The sequence below is a fragment of the Drosophila navojoa genome, chromosome 2 (genome assembly GCF_054131105.1).
Source record: "Drosophila navojoa isolate 15081-1374.11 chromosome 2, UAZ_NAV_1.0, whole genome shotgun sequence".
NCBI lineage: Eukaryota > Metazoa > Arthropoda > Insecta > Diptera > Drosophilidae > Drosophila > Drosophila navojoa.
The window spans coordinates 7,398,114-7,415,759 of NC_142890.1; the positions used below are offsets into that span (position 1 = coordinate 7,398,114).

Genomic DNA, 17,646 nt, shown 5'->3' on the forward strand with positions numbered 1-17,646 from the left:
CTCCCTCCCCACTCACCTTTGGCCAGCAGCTGTTGCAACGACATCTCAGCTCTGTGAACCACATCATTTAGCCCAGAATTGTGCTGCTGCTAGCAGCTGCCTCAAGTGTTGGTTAAGAATGTACTGGCTCTTGCAGCCGTCTTTTATTGCTGTTAGACGATTTGATTTGCGACTCAACTCAACTAGACTCAACTCGACTCGCCTCGCCTCGCCTCGACTCGATTGGGTTGCCAACCTAAATTGCCGAGCAGCTCTCGAGTGACGCGCGCGCCTTTGGGCCATGCGATAAGCAGTGAACTGCAATCAACTTACCAACTAGGTGGGCGTTAGGCGGAGGTGGGGCGGGGCGGGGCGGGTCGGTGCACATGCTGCTCTACATTAGTCAGCGATGTTGTGAAATTGCCGGCGACTATGTGTTTTTGCCCCTTTTGTGCACCATAAAAGCCAAAAGCAGATTGTGAGACGGAAATTGGGTTCGTTATAGATGAGGGCATTAAATATGCCCATGTGTGAGTGTGTGTGTCTGTCGGTGATATCCTGTTGAAAACGACACCTATGATGAGGCCATCAAATGGACAGCAAAGCTGGCAGAGCTGCCAGAGCTTGATGCCAGCTGATTTGCCAGCCTAACGAGCGCCAAGCGCCGGCAGAGGCCGCACTCTGCCCAGCTCAGCTCAGCTGCAACTTTCCCAGCTCTTGTTCGTTTAATTAACCACAAAGTGCAATTACTAGCAACGGCAACCACCTGCGAGCCACGGCCAAGAAGTGCCGCAATGAGATTCTAAACACTTTTACGGAACATGTTGGAAAGGCTCTCAACGAACGACAGATGCCCTTTCCCGTGCGTGCAGCACAGCCCAAAACTATGCAATTGAAATGTGAATGGAGGAGGAGAAAGAAGAAAGAAAATCAAATCTGCGATGAGATGAGAAATGCTGTGAGAAAATGCAGCTGAAGCACGATTCGTCTGAATATAGATAGAAATTTCTCTATGGAAACACAGAAATATTTATAAATAGAGTATGAAGAATTTCTGCTGTTATATAATACATAACATATATATAAATGTAATCTATATACATATTGCAGCATTTCTTCAGCTGTTTGTCATTTGATAGCTTTGTGTTTGCTTAAGGCTGTTCGCCTCTGCGCTATAATTTGCACTTTTCAAGTGGAAAATGCACGCAAAGGAAACAACCACACACACACACACACACATCTGCACACTGGTTTGTGGAAAAACGGCATTTAAATGTCACCTGGTAATTATTTGTGTTTGCTTATTAAAATGATTTACGAGCGCAGCATGAAATGGACTTTAATTGAAGGTAATGCGACTTTAAGAGTTTGTTACCGCTCAGATCGTGGCTCAGCAACACCTACACAAAAAACACAAAAAAAAAAGCAACAGCAATTGGAGTCAGACAAAACAAAAAAAAAAAAGTGCATACAAATTACAGTCAAAGTAATTATGGCTGACGAATGCTGAGTGCGTTGCAATTGTTGCTCGCTCAACGCAAAACTGCAAGTGCGCAAATATGAAAATGTGAAACATGATACATGCGAGTGGAAAATCCACTCAGCGCTCGACTCAGACAGCTTGACGCCAGAGTCAGAGTCAGAGTCAGAGTCAGAGGCGGAGAGCCAGAGCGGAAAGCAAACTCTGAAAAGTTCCGTGTAACGATGATAATGCTAGCCAACATATATTGTAGTACTGACTATTGTAGTTGTTGCTGCTGCTGCGGCTGCTATAAAATAGTTAGTCAGTTAGTCAGTGAGCCAAAGCAGCCAACGGGCTTTAACAATGTCTATAATAGCAATTATCAGGCACTGGAAATTCCCGTTGTATTTGTGCAGTTTATGAAACGCGGGCAAAATGCAGTGCAAAGTTTGTAGAGATAGAGATTGAGAGAGAGAGGGAGATGGAGAGAGAGAAATAGAGAAACAGAGACAGAGAGAGAGAGATAGAGACAGAGACAGAGAGAGAGATAGAGACAGAGAGAGAAAGAGAGAGCGAGAGAGGAGCGGTAGATGGTGTCAAGCAAAGACTTTTTGTCTAATTGGGGATCTATAAGCGTAAGACAGAGAGTGAGAGAGAAGGAGAGGAAAGGTATATGCATCAAATATGCATATATAACATCTATAAAACATATCGCATATCTCTATATATCAGAGCCAACAACTGTTGAGGCCAGCGAGACAATCGTTAAATTGAAACTGTCAAACGAAATCAACGCAACACGCCATCTAGCGTGCAGCGAGCGCAGCTAACAACCAGATACTAAATACCTTGCATGTAATGCCCATTAACCTCTTGAACTGTGCCATTATTGAGCAGTCGGACAACCCAAACAAGTTTCGCGAATGCCACAAATAATCTCTTGATAAATTGCACACACACCAAAAGTTGTTAACAAATTCATTTGGCTGCTGTTTATTTAAAGTTGAATTTGAATTTGATTCTTATCTTCTGCACTTTGTTTTGGCTTTGGCATAATGCAAATTGCCAGCTAATCATTCTCTCCAGCTGTTTCAATAAAATTTAAAAAAAATAAGACCCCCAATAACTTTTTTTGCTAGCTCATTTCTCTATTTTATCTTTTTCTTATTATTTTATTTTTTATTTTGGCAAATTAGTTTCATTATTATTATTTTGTTGTTGCGTATGTGTGTGTGATTTTTTTTTGCGCATTTTTGTTTGCTGCGGTGAAATCTTCAAGGCCATGCATATTGACTGACTCGACTTTTTGTCGATGTTTTTTTATTTTTTATTTTTATTTTCATATTCGCTTTGCGCTTTTTTATATAATTTTTAACAAATTGTTGTTGCCGTGTTGTTATTATTTTTTGTTATTTGTTACTTTGTGTTGCTGTTGCAGCAACCTGTCGCAAATATTTCGACGCATTTGTTATGCTCAGCTTATTTCATGATGATGATTGCTCTGTATGTATGTGTGTGCGTGTGTGTGTGTGCGACTATATTTATAGCTGCTGCAGTCATTCATCATGTGAGAAAAAAAAACGAGGAGAAGAAGGAGAAAAAAAAATTAATAAGCCAAAGCACAACAGCACAAGTTGCGCCCACATGCAGAGCAGGAAGTGGCCAAGAGAACAGGTTGACTCGGCACAAACTGCGACTCGAGCTCTGTCTAAGTGCCTGGCCAACATTTTGGGGCTACTTCAATGTGCTACATTTGATGTTTTTGCTGAAAGTCATGCAACACGCCAGCTGGCCAGCTGGCAAGGTCAGCGCGGCCAGCGAAGGTGCTTCAGCCCGTGTACTTTGGTATATTCTGGCTGTCCGATTTGACCGATTGTCCGGGACGTCAAGGCTAGAGCCCACAATGCAGTCGGCAACCAGTTTGTGGCCCAAAAATAATTTCGGTTTATCGGTCACCACCAACGAAAGAAAAGATATGACTTGACAACGCGCGCCATAAATCAATATGATTTCAATCAAATGCAGTCAGTAAAAAAAAAGCCGAAAGTTCATTTGATATGAAATCGGCTTAATAAGGCATTATGAACGCATTTACCAAGTGCCTAAAAGTAGAGCACTCTGAGGGTATAATCGGAATTGCAGAGAGCTGAGAGGTGAAACGATGACGTGATCGTCGTGTCCGAGTTTTATCAGAAAGAATCGCATAATTTGTTAAAGCTGACTCACATTTGGGTATAAAAAACTTAAGCGCTTTGGCTAAGTGGTTTCGATGGCGAGTTATCAAGCTGGATTGCTAATCCATTAGATGCTTATATGTTAAACGATTCTCAAAATATGCTGATGACGCTCGTTTAGCAGCTTTTGATGAGCGGACAGCAATAAAGAAAGAGCAAAGAATAAAAAAAAAAACAAAACAAAACAAAACAGGAAATATAAACAATGCATAGAGCTAAATAAATAATATGAACGAATGCAGCAGGCAGAGCATAAAGAAGGTAGCGCAAAATAAATGACATTGCCGTATAAAAAAATCGAGTCGCCATGATCTAGGCGGGCGATGCGCGACGTGGACATACCCTAGAGACAAACTACTGTTGGACATGTGACAATTAAGAAATATAGAATATAGTGTTATCGATTTTTATCGATAGCACAAAAAAATGAATGTGCCTCTGCCATAATAGAAACATGCAATATTTCAGTACTCAAACAGAGCCTAGGTGAGTTAAGATAGATGAATAGATGATATACGTAGGTACATATATCAGTCCGATTACATAACCAATTAGAAAACCAATCGACCCCTGCTTCTAAGCCCCTTTGGCCATCGATTGAATTTATGCAAATAATCAAAACAAGGATGCGAATATAATAATACAGCGAATTAAAAACAGATATTTAAGCAAATAAATAAACAAATAAGCAAATAAACACAATTTGTATGCCAAGAGCGGAGGCAGTTGGATATTACGGTTAATAATACCTGAGCGTAGTTATTTCAGAATGCAAATATTTGCCAAATGCGAACGAACGCTGAGAAGCGAATGAACCGAATCAACCGTTCGGATCATCGGTTGAATGCACTGCGCCCTGGCTACAAGCGAAACCCCAAAAACAAATACGAAAATATATGTATATATATCGATAAATAAGCGAAGCAAGCCATAGACAAACGTGAAACAAAAACTGAATTATTGATGTGTGTGTGTGCGTCGGCAAGGATTTCGTTAAGCAGGGTCTCCGCCGCTCTTCGATCGAAGCCGAGCTTGAGCTCAGCTGGCTGGACGCACTTGCTATGCAAATGCGATTCAAACTTCGGCTAGGTTTGTCGAAACGTATCCAGCAGATACTTCGCACTGGGCAGCAGAGCAACTGTCGTCATATTGGCAGCGAGCGTCACAAGTTATACGACAATTTGTAGTTGTTGTTGCTGTTGTTGCTGTTGCTGCTGTTGTTATTGCTTTCCGGCATTGCAAGTCGCGCACGGGCAATGACAAGCACATAGACAGGCACAGCCACAGCCACAGCTACAGATACAGATACAGATACATTCGGCGCGGTAGCTGAAAGCGCATTTTATAAATAGTTGCTGTGGCTTTTAAAACGTATGAGTATCAGCGGCAGCAACAGCAGCAACAACAACAACAACAACTAAGTTGTTTGTTGGCTTTTTGATTTTGTCATTGCAAAAACAAACAATAAATAAAATACAAAGCTTTGCGAGTTTTATGATAGTCGCAGACACAGATACACAAACAGACACAGATACAGATACGGATACGGATACATATATAGGTAATACTAATGCACATTTATACTAATAGAAATACAATTACGAATTTGACAGTATTTGCAGCACAACGGGATTTTCAGAGCGAGCGAGAGAGAGAGAGCGAGGGAGAGTGAGTGAGAGTGTAAGCTAGCTGCTAGAGGTGTGAGCGAGAGAGACATAGAGTGAGAGAAAGAGAGATTGCGACGGCGATCGTTTTCAATTTTCGATGTTGTTGTTAGTCAACGTCGCCACCTTCGTCAGCAGCGACGCCGACGCCGACGTCGACGTCGACGCTGGCAACGGCATTGACCGCTAGAATGCAATCACCTATTCCAAGGCCAAGTGGCCAGCGGTTTTTGCCGTAGGTGTCTGTGTCTCTGCTGCTGCTGTTGCTGTGTGTATGTGTGTGTGTGTGTGTGTGTGTGTGTGTGTGAGCATATAAACACGTAGTGCTAGCTATAGATATGTATATTTGTGCCTTATTAGCGAGCCGCAGCAACTGAATCAAAATAATGAATACATCAGAGTGCGAGAGAGAGAGAGAGAGAGATAGAGCGAGAGCGAGAGAGAGATATGGAATAGCAAATCAAATGCTGCAACAAAATAGTCAACAAATTGCGCATTGAATAGATGTGGGTGGTGCGCGGTGGTTCAGTGGCTCGTTGGCTCGTTGGCTCGTTGGCTCGCTTCCCAGCTGTGGGTCAAAGGCTAACAAATTGCTGAACCGCTCGCAGTCTGAGGCCTTCTCTTCCGCTCTTCAACATGACTAATGGACGGGCACAGCGCCGTTCCAGGAACTCTTTCGCTGCAAAATAATGCAATAAGGCGATGACGCACTCTGATAAGCTGATTACTTGAAGACATTTCAGGGCATTTCGTTCGATTGCGTTTGTCTTTTTCCGCTGCCAAAGTCCCGTTGCCTGTGCCAACTAGCCGAATTGTGATTTATGCTCGCCATTAATTGGCCAAAAAAGCTTCTGTCAGTGCGTAAAGGTCCGGCACTGAAATAAATTCAAATACGGCGCATGCGGTAAACCGGAATCGGAACAGCGCGTCATCAATTTTTTGTTTGCTTTTCAATTTGTTTGTTGTTGTTTTATCTCTCTCTGTCTCTCTCTCTCTCTCGCTGTTCGCTTGCCTCTTTCCGTTCGGCTTTGTATTTTGCAATATTTTCACATTGATTTATGCAATTGCACTGTATTTCAGCAGATTGTCTGGCAGCGCGAATGTAATTTATGAATTGAATAAAGCTAAATTGCATCGTTAGCAGAAATAAATCCAAAATGTGCCGCGACAGCGCAATGCTCTCTGCATTAATCCTAGAAATTTGAGCAATGGATTTGGGCACCATTAAAAATCCATTGCTCATACGCCCTGTTGTACATTTTTTGTGGTTCGACTCGATGGCCCTTTACAGTTCGTACCACTTTCTCGATGATTGGCAAAGGCGAACGGCAAACGAATGCAAATAATTGCCGTCTAGACATAATTGAAGTGCCATTATGTTAATGAAACACGAGTGTTTCGCTTGTCTCGCCTGGGTTTTGCAACAATGCTCAGAAATGAACACCGAGAGATTTGGGTTGCCACAAAACTGGCTTCAGGCTATATTTACATGTAAGCATGCGGACGGCGCGGCGTGCTTGTACCTGTCAAGGTGTTCGAGCCCACACGGAAATGCCAATCGCACGAGGCTGCGTCAGAGGCGAAATTCATATGATAAACGCAATACTCACACGGCTGTAATTAAACGCAATATGTCAACTCGACTCGACTCGACTCACCTGCAAAGAAAAACATGAAAGGGAGACTTTAGATAAATGGCAGCACTTATATCGAGCAATTAGCAATTCAATGGCAATCAATGCTGCATGCGTAATGAATAAATTACGCATACGCCGCATTGCACGCGCACAGACAACTCGAGAAATCTCTTCTTTAATTTAGTTGCGGCCAAAGTTTGCGGATTTCGCATTGCATTGACAGCTGTCAATTTCGGGCCCGCAAGCGGCAAAGACTTCCACAGAAAATGGCAACTTGGAAGCTAACCTTGAAGCATTATCGATTGCTTTTTACCAAAGAAAAGTTCAGCTGTGCGTGCGTGTCTGTGTGTGTGTGTGTGAGTGTTTGATTGAGAGCCGAGAACAAGAGCAAAAACCACACGGAAAAACCATAAAGCCCAACTTAAATCCAAGCCCCACACGTTTGGCAACCATAATTAAGACCAGGCTCCATTAATGAACGCGCAGCACAGTGGGAGCAGCGGGAGAGGGGCGAGCGTAAGGGCGAGGGCTGCTCTGGCAGTTGAGGGCATGCGCAGCTCGGGCAGAGAGCGAAAATTGCGCGGGAAAACCGAGAAGCGAAACAAACAGTTGCAGTTGTGCTGGTTGTTGCATGCGACCCACTGAACCACTAAATGCGGCTGACGGCGCTGCAAAGCCAATGGCAGAGGCAACGGCAGCGGCAGCGGCAGAGGCAGATGGCTAAGGGTTTGCCATTTTTGCTTGGGCAAATTCGCCGCAACCCTTAAAAGTGTTGCCATATCGATTTTCGCTGGTGACGTGTGGTATGTGGGCGATGGCAACGCCAACAGCGAACAGCGAACAGCAATGGCAGCGCCGACTGCGACGGCGACGCCAGCGCTGACTTTGCTGCCTGACCTTGAATACATCTGCAGAACTTTTCTCTATGCATTGCCAACAAATGGCTGTGTGTGAGTGTGTGCTTCGTGTATGTGTGCGTGTGCGTGTGTGTGTGTGTTTTACTTTGCTGCTTTTGCCTTTGGTCGCGATTTTAATCGTTCGCTTTGTTTTATGCAAAACTTTGTTCCGGCCAAACCCTTGGCAAGAGCTCGCACCAAAGTGTATATATTTACACACGCATATACATACATATGTATATAGTATATGTATCTATGTACAACATTTATTTTAATTTGTTGCCGCTGACGTCATGTGCAGCAGTCGCACTATTGTTGTTGCTGCTGCTGCTGCTGCTTTGACATGACTGCTGACATTTCATAATTTCCTCCGTTTCCTCTGGTCACAAACGAGAAAACAAAAATTAAATGTTGAATTTTCTTGTCATGTTCTCATTTTCACACTACGCTTAGGTGGAAAATTAATTGGTTTCGGCATAGACAAAAGCATAGAACATTTGTTTTGTTCCATATTATTATTATTATTTTTTCGTTTTGCCTTAACTACACGTAACGAAATTAATTTTCAAATCTCCCATTCGTTGCGCATGAAAAGCAATTTGATATGCCCTGATTTATATGCATGTATGTATATAAATTTGATTGAAATTTAATTTGCAAATTTATGGAATTATGAAAAACGAAATGCTAAACACTTAATTGAAACCATAATTGGCCAAGATACAGACATACAGAGATCTGTTGACTGCAAAGCTGAATAATTGATGCATACGTGTGTCTATCTCTCTCTGTCTCCCTCTCTCTCTCTCATTGGTTTTCATATCTGTCTGCTAGAGCTGCCTTTGGCTCATATTGAGTTTTGCAGCTGCTGTAAATGTGCATTAATTCAATTTTATGGAGTGAAGCCGTTTACGACCAAGATGGACATCTGGGGCCCCGGCACCTGCTCTGCATTCGGAACCCTGCACGGCACGCCCGCGCTGCGCTGCCTTGACTTTGCCGACATTTGAATGTTTAATGCATTTTTGCTGCTTCCCGCCCACAGCGCCGTCCGCCCCCAGCCGTCAGCGAGTGTCGCTCGATTGTCAACATTTGTTGGGCTGCTCCAGCAAACTGTGAAGACTGCCAACAGTCGCGGCCCCGGCCGCCGCAGCTGCTGGCCTTTAAGCGAATGCCCCTTCGCTCGACTGCTGCTCAGAGGCGTGCCGATGCGCTTTAATTAAGCCGCAACGCCCACGCCGTCAGCCACCCAACCAAAGCAGCCCAACCCCTCAGCTCAGCGCACAGAATGCAAATGTCAACGAGTCGCAGTCGCCAACGCAGTCGACGTCGCAGTCACGGCCTACGCTGCGCTTGTTGCGCATTTGGAAGCAAACAAAAATGCAAAAAGAGAAAACAAAATACAAGAGAAAAAGTTTTCCATGACACGTGTCGCGCTGCTGTCCGCTCGCTTCTGGCCACTTCATTTGTTTATCTCTGCCTGACGAAAGCGAGCCATTTGTTTGCCAAACCCAATTGCAATTGAGTGATGTAACAGTCCGCCCCTTCCCCTTCTCTCTCTCTCTCTCTCACATTCTGCATTTGTGTGATATCTATTTCATTGCTTTAAAGCCTCTGCTTGCCCATCGCCTCGCATATCGCGCATACGACCCGTGCGCCAGCTTCAGTTCTGTCTCAATTTGACATAAAATATATATCGTCGTTTATAATTAAGAGACAAGTTGATGCCGCTTCCGAAAGCCGAAAGCCAAAAGCAAAAGCTGCTAATGAAATCACCTGGTTGCTGCTGCTGCTGTTGCTGCTGCTGTTGCTTGTTTGGCTTTTAATTATGGCGCGGTGCGCCGACGCCAACAATAAATTTTGATGTGCATAAAAGCTACTTATAAATAATACATATACACACTCACACACACACACACACACACACACACATGTGTGTATATGTGCAATTAAATGTTTGCTTTGCATATTCATGGCATTCGCATTAGCATTAGTATTAATTAATTTTGCGCAATACGAAAATTAATTAGCCATGAAAAGTGAATCGAGCGCAAAACATTTTCAAGTTGCGCCGCTGCGACGCATTGCAAATTGTTCACTCTGTTCACAATTAAGCGGCAAATACCTACAAACACACACACACACACACGCACACATAGACATTGCATCTTTTTTTTTTTTGATTTGCCCGCGAAGATATATGGAAATTTAAGTATGTGCTAAAGGCAAACATATGTTGCCATTAGCATTGATTTATCAACAAGCGATTGTTTATGAAAAAACAAACTGAGAAAAAGAAATAGAAAAAGCAAAAGGAAAAAACATTTTGCTTGGGTGACATTTCAGCTTGAAGCTTGTTGAGAAACATGTACAAAAATATCTATGAGCATGGCATTTGTAGAATATATATTTTAATAAAGCTGATTTATGGCAGAGCTTAGGAATATTATTGTTTCCCAAATATACATATGTATGTATATGTTACTTTCTCTGTGAGCCAGTTGAAGTTGCAGCGAACCGGTTCGATGCCAGCAAAAAGATTCCATAACAATGCAAAGCCAAATTGAAGCGCTGAAATTTTCCCTTGACGACGTCAGCGATGCCGGCGTCGCTGTCAGCGTCGCAGCTGGCGGCAACAAATTGCACACATTTTTGCATCTGTGTGCGAACACGTGCCGTAATTCCCTTCACGCCACACGGCGCCCCTGCGCTGCGGCAACGTGTGAAAAATGCGGCGAGCTGAACGGAAGTGAGCTTTTGCGCATGGCCGCAACGTCAGGCTGCTCGAAGGGAATGCGAGCCAGAGCAGAGCGTGTGCGAGAGAGCGGCCAGAGAGAGAGAGAGAGAGAGCGAGTGGGAGAGAGAGAGAGAGAGCTGTGTGCATGTGCAAGTGCGAGCGAGTCGGTATGAGGGAAATGCATTTGATTGCGCAACATTCGGTTTGCCGGCCGGCCGGCGCAACTAGAGGCTGCAACAGCGTGTTGCCGAGCATATGCATGCATGTGTGTGCGTGTGTGTGTTCGTGTATGTGTGTGCTGGGAGGGGGGAGGGGGGAGGGGGGCATAACCTACAAAAACTGTGACACAGTTGCATTGGCAGCGCGCCCGCCACACACTGGCGAAAAAGTACAGCCACGACAACAGTTGCACTGGCCGCCATTTTGTTTGTGCAAAAGTGAAACTGGGCCAATTCGCCGGGTACAGTTGTGTGTTGTTGTGCTGTGCCATCGCATCACCCAATGCCCTCCCTCAATCATCTGTCTCTCTATCTCTCTCACTCTCTGCATATCTCTCCACACATAGATCTAATTGAGGCCTCATCATCATCTTGGCAGCTTCTAAAGTTTTCGTCTGCTCGCAAAACTTTGCAAAGTTTTCACTTCAATGCAAATGAAATCGAAATGTGGCGCTGACAAATTTGCCGCACTTGCCACATTTGCAACTTTGCAGCGCTTGTTTTTGGCATTTCATTTGGCTTTTCTTTTTTTGGCCAAAGTATGTCAGAGCCGGCTCGTGGCATAGTTGGCAACAGCGGCAAACATTTGACCAAAAAAAAAAACATGAAAAGCGAAAAGTCTTGCTGAAATTTCGCAAACATTTTCAATTTACCGCAAAACGACATTGGACTCGCCTGTGGCAGCCGCCGCAAGCGCATGCAAATTCGTTGCAATCTGAGTGACATTTGTAATTTGCATTTGCATTTGCCACAGACAACGCCAAATGCCCAAAAAAAAAAAAAAAGAAAACAGAGAGAGAATTACGTTAAAGATTCAGATAAGTAAAGCTGGCCCGGCCAGGGGCTCGGCCAAGTGTGTCCAATTGGGCCGACTGCCAAAGGCAAACATAGTCGGGCAGCAGCGTTGCCAGACCACGCAACAAGCAATATTTATCGATAGGTTTGTCGAGCTACGATTATTTATGATTAGCTCAATTAAATCGATAACAATTAAAGCTATAAAAATGAATTTGAATGAAATTGAATCTATGTTTAAGCTATGCACATATCGATAGGCTGTGTATATCGATAAATTACTAAATCATGCTGAGCCCATTAGCAAACCAATTCAATGCAATCAAACAGATCTAAGGCATTAGCCGACCAAACCGCACTGAGCCAGAAATGGCAATAAAATTAGAAATACTACAAATAAGACGAAGCAGAGGAGAACGGGGGGAAAAGCACACACACATATATACATATATAAAACATTACCGCAAATTGTGAACGAAAAACGAGGCCAAATGATGCGGCATTTGGCTCAAGTGTCCGCCGGTCCGGTTCGCTCGAGTTTGGTCGCGTCGCCTCACAGCATTTTTGTCACCTTGAACATGAAAAAGCGCGCTGCTCGCGTTTGCACTTGGCACAGATTTTCTTTCTTTCTTTCTATCTTTTTTTCTATTTCGTTTTGTTTTATGTCTCTAGCAAAGCATTTACCAATATAACAAGATAAAGCATTGCTGAATGAATGATTCAGCTGTAGTTGTTGCTGTTGTTGTTGTTGTTGCCCACAAATGGAAATTGTAATTTAGAAATTATATTTACTGTTATGCTGGCAAAACAGACTACAATTCAAATATTTATATATGCTATGGAAAAATATATATGTATGTGTATATATTTATATATACAGATATATTGTTGTTGTTGTTGCTGCTGCTGCTCGACTGTTATGGCAAATTATTTTTATTGCATTTTTGCTTTACGACTTGTTCATATTCATTGCATTTGCAGTGAATGTGGTTGTTGTTGTTGTTGTTCTTGTTGTTGTTGCTGCACATTTCAGTCACATTTTTCTGCCTTTTGCAATTATGATAAATTTATGAGTTCGTTTCTCCCAAACACCCACACACACACACTCACACACACACATGCACGACTACTGCGCTTCACTGACTTTTGTTTGCTTATTGTTGTTGCTGTTGTTGCTGCTTTTGTTGCTGCTGCCACTCCTGCTGCCAGTGACGCAGACGAATTGTTGCGCACTGCTGCTGCAAGTAGCAAGTTTTTCTTTGCTCCGGCAATGCGTTTCCGCCGCTACTCGAGCTGTTGCACTTTTCAGTTTCTTTTTTTCATGCATTTGACAGCTTTACGCTCAATTTTGAAAACACACACATGAATTGGGAGCTAAGCAAACACACACACACATACACAGGCAGGCATCTATGTGTGTGTGTGTGTGTGCTGCTCTGCCTCGTTTACCTTTGGTCAGCCAGCAACGAGCTTATCCAATGGCAGCTCCCCCGGGCCAGACCTGTTATAACTGAGGAATTGAATTCTTTGGAATTGTCCATTTAGCGATTGTTTCGCAATGCGCCGTGTGGGCAGACGGCCGGGCACGGTGCGCCGCTCAGCTGTTGCGCAGTCATTACTCATACGCCCCGTGTTGCCCAACCAAGCAACGACGAGGGCGACGCTGACAGCGACTCTTGTGGCCAAATCATTTGCCGATTCGCTAATGACTTACAAATGATAAACGCAGCCGTGAGAAGTTGCCGCTGCTCTGCTAGCTGAATTGAGCTTTTTAGCCGCACAATTAAGTTTATAATAATGCCATAATAATGGCCAAGCTCCAATAACTCAATAAAGTCAACAGCGAATGACTGATAGATAAATTTAAATTGCTTCCTAATCAGAATTCAAGGTTAAATTGCCATATGAGTGAAATTAATACGACGTTGGCTTATGAATCAAGTGCCAAAGGCATTGCCGAAGCCGTTTGCCAATCTCTGCTTCCCTCTCTATGTGTGTGTGTGTGTGTGTGTGTTTGCCAAGTGAATGTTGTTTCAAGGTTGCTGCACACACACACATGCACACACACACACATGCACAGCCACTTGCTGCCACTTGAATTGTACAATTTTTAATTAAATTTTTGCTATATTTCTGTTCATTCCGGTTAAAAATAAATGCACATAGTAAAGCCAAAAATTGAGGTAAATGCTGCAAAATCTATTCAGCAGCAGAGAGAGAGAGAGAGACAGAGAGAGTGAGTGAGAGGGCGATATGTGACAATGCCAGTGCACAGCGAAAAATCATAAATATAAATTAAAGCTTATTTAGAAATAACAAAAAAACAAAAATAAACAAAATTTTTCAAATAGACGAGCAGTCTATGTGCATGTGAATAGTGTGCAAGACACACAAATACCCTGTACAAATGTGAATCGAAATAGTTTCAGCAGCAGCACTTGAATTCGAGTTCAATTAGTTTTTGCACTGGGCCAACATCAATTAGGCACATTATAATGGCCAACAATTGAATCGGATTGTGTGGGAAACTAGTGAAATCAATCACATTGAGCGATTGCTGCCACCGAGTCGAGCACACTTCACGTCTGTCAGAAGCAATGCACAAATGGTGCGCTGTCGAAAAAGGCAAATGCAGGCTAAGCTGCCAGCACACGCGCACACACACACACACACACGCAGGCATACATACATAGATATTGCTAATGCGACACGTGTGCCGCGCCATGTTGGCTGCCAGCGTCGAGTGCATTTATCTGCTGTTGTTGTTGCTGTTTGTTGTTGCTTTGAAATTGTCAGCAGTGCAAAAGCTAAACTGCAATAGCGCTGCCCATGCCGCTCTATTCGTCTGCCATTAGGCTAAGCCCCAGCTCGGCCAGGCCAAACGCTCAACACCTCTCACTCTACCTCTCCCTCTGCTCAACATCTGCCCCCCCTCTTCGCGGCACTGCAGCAATGTCACCGCATTGCACACGCCGCGCTGTCTGCCTGGTTTTGCACTATAATTTGCGCTTGCTTTTGTTAGCATTAGCCGCCGCTGCCGCTGCTGCTGCTGCCGCTGTCGTTGCTGCTGCCGCTGCTGTTGATGTTATAAAACAAATTAGAGAGAAAACAAAAACAAAAGCAAAAGCAAAAACTATAAACACAAACAAAGCAACGACAGCAAAAATGAGAGAGCCACAAAAACGTAAAACAAATTTCGCATAGCTTATACATAGAACATGCAATTAGCCGGGTCTATACCGCACAAATACCAGCAAAAACTTGGCACACACACACACTCACTAACACACAAAGGCAGCGAGCCAATTCTAATGCATTGGCGGCAGGAAATTTGCAACAAAGTTTTCACAGCTTTCGAAATTTTTGGAAGGAAATTTGTCAATTGAAGCATTTTGCGAGAGCTGAACTAATTGATATTCCGCTTTGAGAATGTCAAAGCGCCAAACAGTTTGGCAAGTCTTGCGGCAGACACTTGACTGCCTCGCATTCGACTGCAATGCCCGGCTTGAGCGCTCGTGCAGGGCAATTTACGACTGTGACTGCCTGGCCTGGCTGTTGCCTTGTAATCGCAGCCTTGATTAAAAGGCAAAAGTCCGTGAGTGCGGCTGTGGCTACAGTTGTCACTGTTGCTGCTGCTGCTGCTGTTGTTAAATGCACATAAATCTGCATTTAAAATCATTTTTATTTTATTTTTTTTTGTTTTTACCACAAGTGCACAGCGAACAACAGCCACCGTGGCGTATGAGTAATTTACAAACGTTCGCCGCTCGGTTGAGTAATGAAGGTTAATCATGCGCCATGTTGTGCCAAACACTTTGTGGCTGCTCAACTGCAGGCAGACAAAGCGTTCAACACGCACACACACACACACACATTGAGTGTGGCATATGGTGCGTATGAGTAATGCGCGTTACGTATACGCCACGTGGCCATGGCTGTCAAGCGATTGCAGCGCTTCCCTTTTGCCCGACAGCGGCAATAATTGCGCACAATTACCCATTAATTGCATTCATTGCAGTTTACACAAAAAAAACCAACAACAACAACAACAACAAATAGGCAAAAAAAAACTAACTCTGACACTCAATGCCAGGCACTGAGATCATTTTGCGTAGCCACAGCCACAGCTATCCATCTAACCACTTATCTATTCACAGAGAGAGAGAGAGATAGAGAGAGAGATAGAGAGAGTGAGAGAGATAGAGATAGATAGATATCTGTGTGGCAGCTTGTCTGTTTTGTGTTTGCTTCTGCCTGCCCGTTCGAGATTATGCGGAAATCTAGCAAATGTCTTTCAAATAGGCCGCCAAGCAATTGGGCGCAAATCAATTTAGTTGCCCCGATGGGCGTGGCCTGACACACAACCACTTGACGACCACTGACAACCGGAAACACGACAATTTCGGGCATTCGCAGCTACGTTTTGAATGCTTGAAGCTGCTGCAACAGGTAATCAGAGTGAAAGTCGCCGAGCGCCAAAGGGAAAGGAGAGCAAAGCCAAAGCTAATAATAATAACAAGAATAGTAATAATAATGATAATGACACCGGCTGCAACTTGTTGCCAGCAAGCAAACAAATTTGAGTGCAGCTATTAACGTTTTTCGCTCAGCTAAAATAAGATATGACTGCATGTATAGCACTTGACGCAAATAATTACAAATCAGTTAGTATCGGTGAATCATTAATGCCAGCCCTTGGCCACCACGCGCCTCGCCCCCAGGCCCTTAACACTGCCCAAGCGGATCCAATGTAAATAAAATCTAATCACATATTCAAGGTTAGCGAATGCTCGACAAAATGTTGCCGCTGCTCAATTTTCGATATGTATACCAAACGTGAGTGTGTGTGTTGTGTGTGTGTGTGTGTTGTGTGTGTGTGTGTGTTGTGTTTGTTGAGAGCCCTTAAAGGCAACAAACACACACACAAGTCGAAAGACGAGCTGACAAAGCATACAAAAAATGAGATTTATATATATATATGTATATACGTATTTTTATATACATGTATATAGAATATATATATATCTGACTAGTTGACCAAACCAATTTCGAAACTCAAACCTGAAGTGGAGTGCTGCTGGTACCGGCTCAAAGTTGCGTAAGCCTCTTAAATGTTCTTTCTGTGGCACATTTTCGACTCGTAAAGCATAATTCATAAAGTTGTTAACAATATTTTAACTATAACTTTAACAGAAGACAGAGATAGAGTGAGAGAGAGAGAGGTAGAGGCAGAGGGTAGCAGTCTGAACTTTTGCTCATTGATTTTTGTCAACACAGTGGGTGTGCGTGTCTACACATACATATACACATATACACACACATATATGTATGCCCCTATATGTATGTGTGTGTGCATGCCTCATGGCCGTACAGTTAACGAGCTGCTGACGCTGCCCTTTGATTGATGTGCTCTTATTATGGGCTCGTTTTCAGTATTTATTCAATTTCCTGACTTTTCGCTGTCGCCCGTCTCGTGTAATGAATTGAGATGCGCATAAAGCATACGCCGCGTGTTTCGTATGCCCTGTCACTTTTGCTGAGGCTTGCCAAAAATTAAATAAATAAAACAAACAAAGTGAAGAGAAATGATGCAGCATTGCATTTACATAAGTATAATTATAGCAATTAAAATCGGCATACAAAGTTGCAATTAAATTGCAAGAAATTTTTGTGGCGTTGCGCTCTGTTTGGCCAAGAGGCCAGCCGCATTCCTTTGATCTGATCTGATCGGAGTGGACTGAGTGAGTGACCTACCTTCTTCTTGCGCTCCTCCTTGAAGTCGATGACAATGCCCTCGTCCGATGTGGACACCGAGGTTGTGCGTATGCGTGCATTGGCCGATGCATTGGCCGCATCATGCGGCGACATGATGATGTGACCGTGCAGCGCATTTCCATCATCGCTCAGCGGCGGCGAGGCCGAGCCGGAGCTCCAAGAGGCTGACGAGCTGCTGCCCGGACTGGAGCCCAGCCATTTGTCTGTAACTGATCGGGGGAGAAGAAAAACAACAAAATTGAAATGTAA

General features: G+C 43.7%; 1 protein-coding gene across 2 annotated transcripts in view; it reads right to left on the minus strand.

The window, feature by feature from the left end:
* The window catches only part of Glut4EF (Glucose transporter 4 enhancer factor), a 152,247-nt gene that overhangs the window by 32,696 nt on the left and 101,905 nt on the right, over window positions 1-17,646 (minus strand). For both annotated transcript variants that reach the window (XM_030383971.2, XM_030383970.2), the window contains exon 4: window positions 17,377-17,606. In XM_030383971.2, the coding sequence (XP_030239831.1) occupies window positions 17,377-17,606 (230 nt within the window). The remainder of the gene's footprint in view (window positions 1-17,376; window positions 17,607-17,646) is intronic.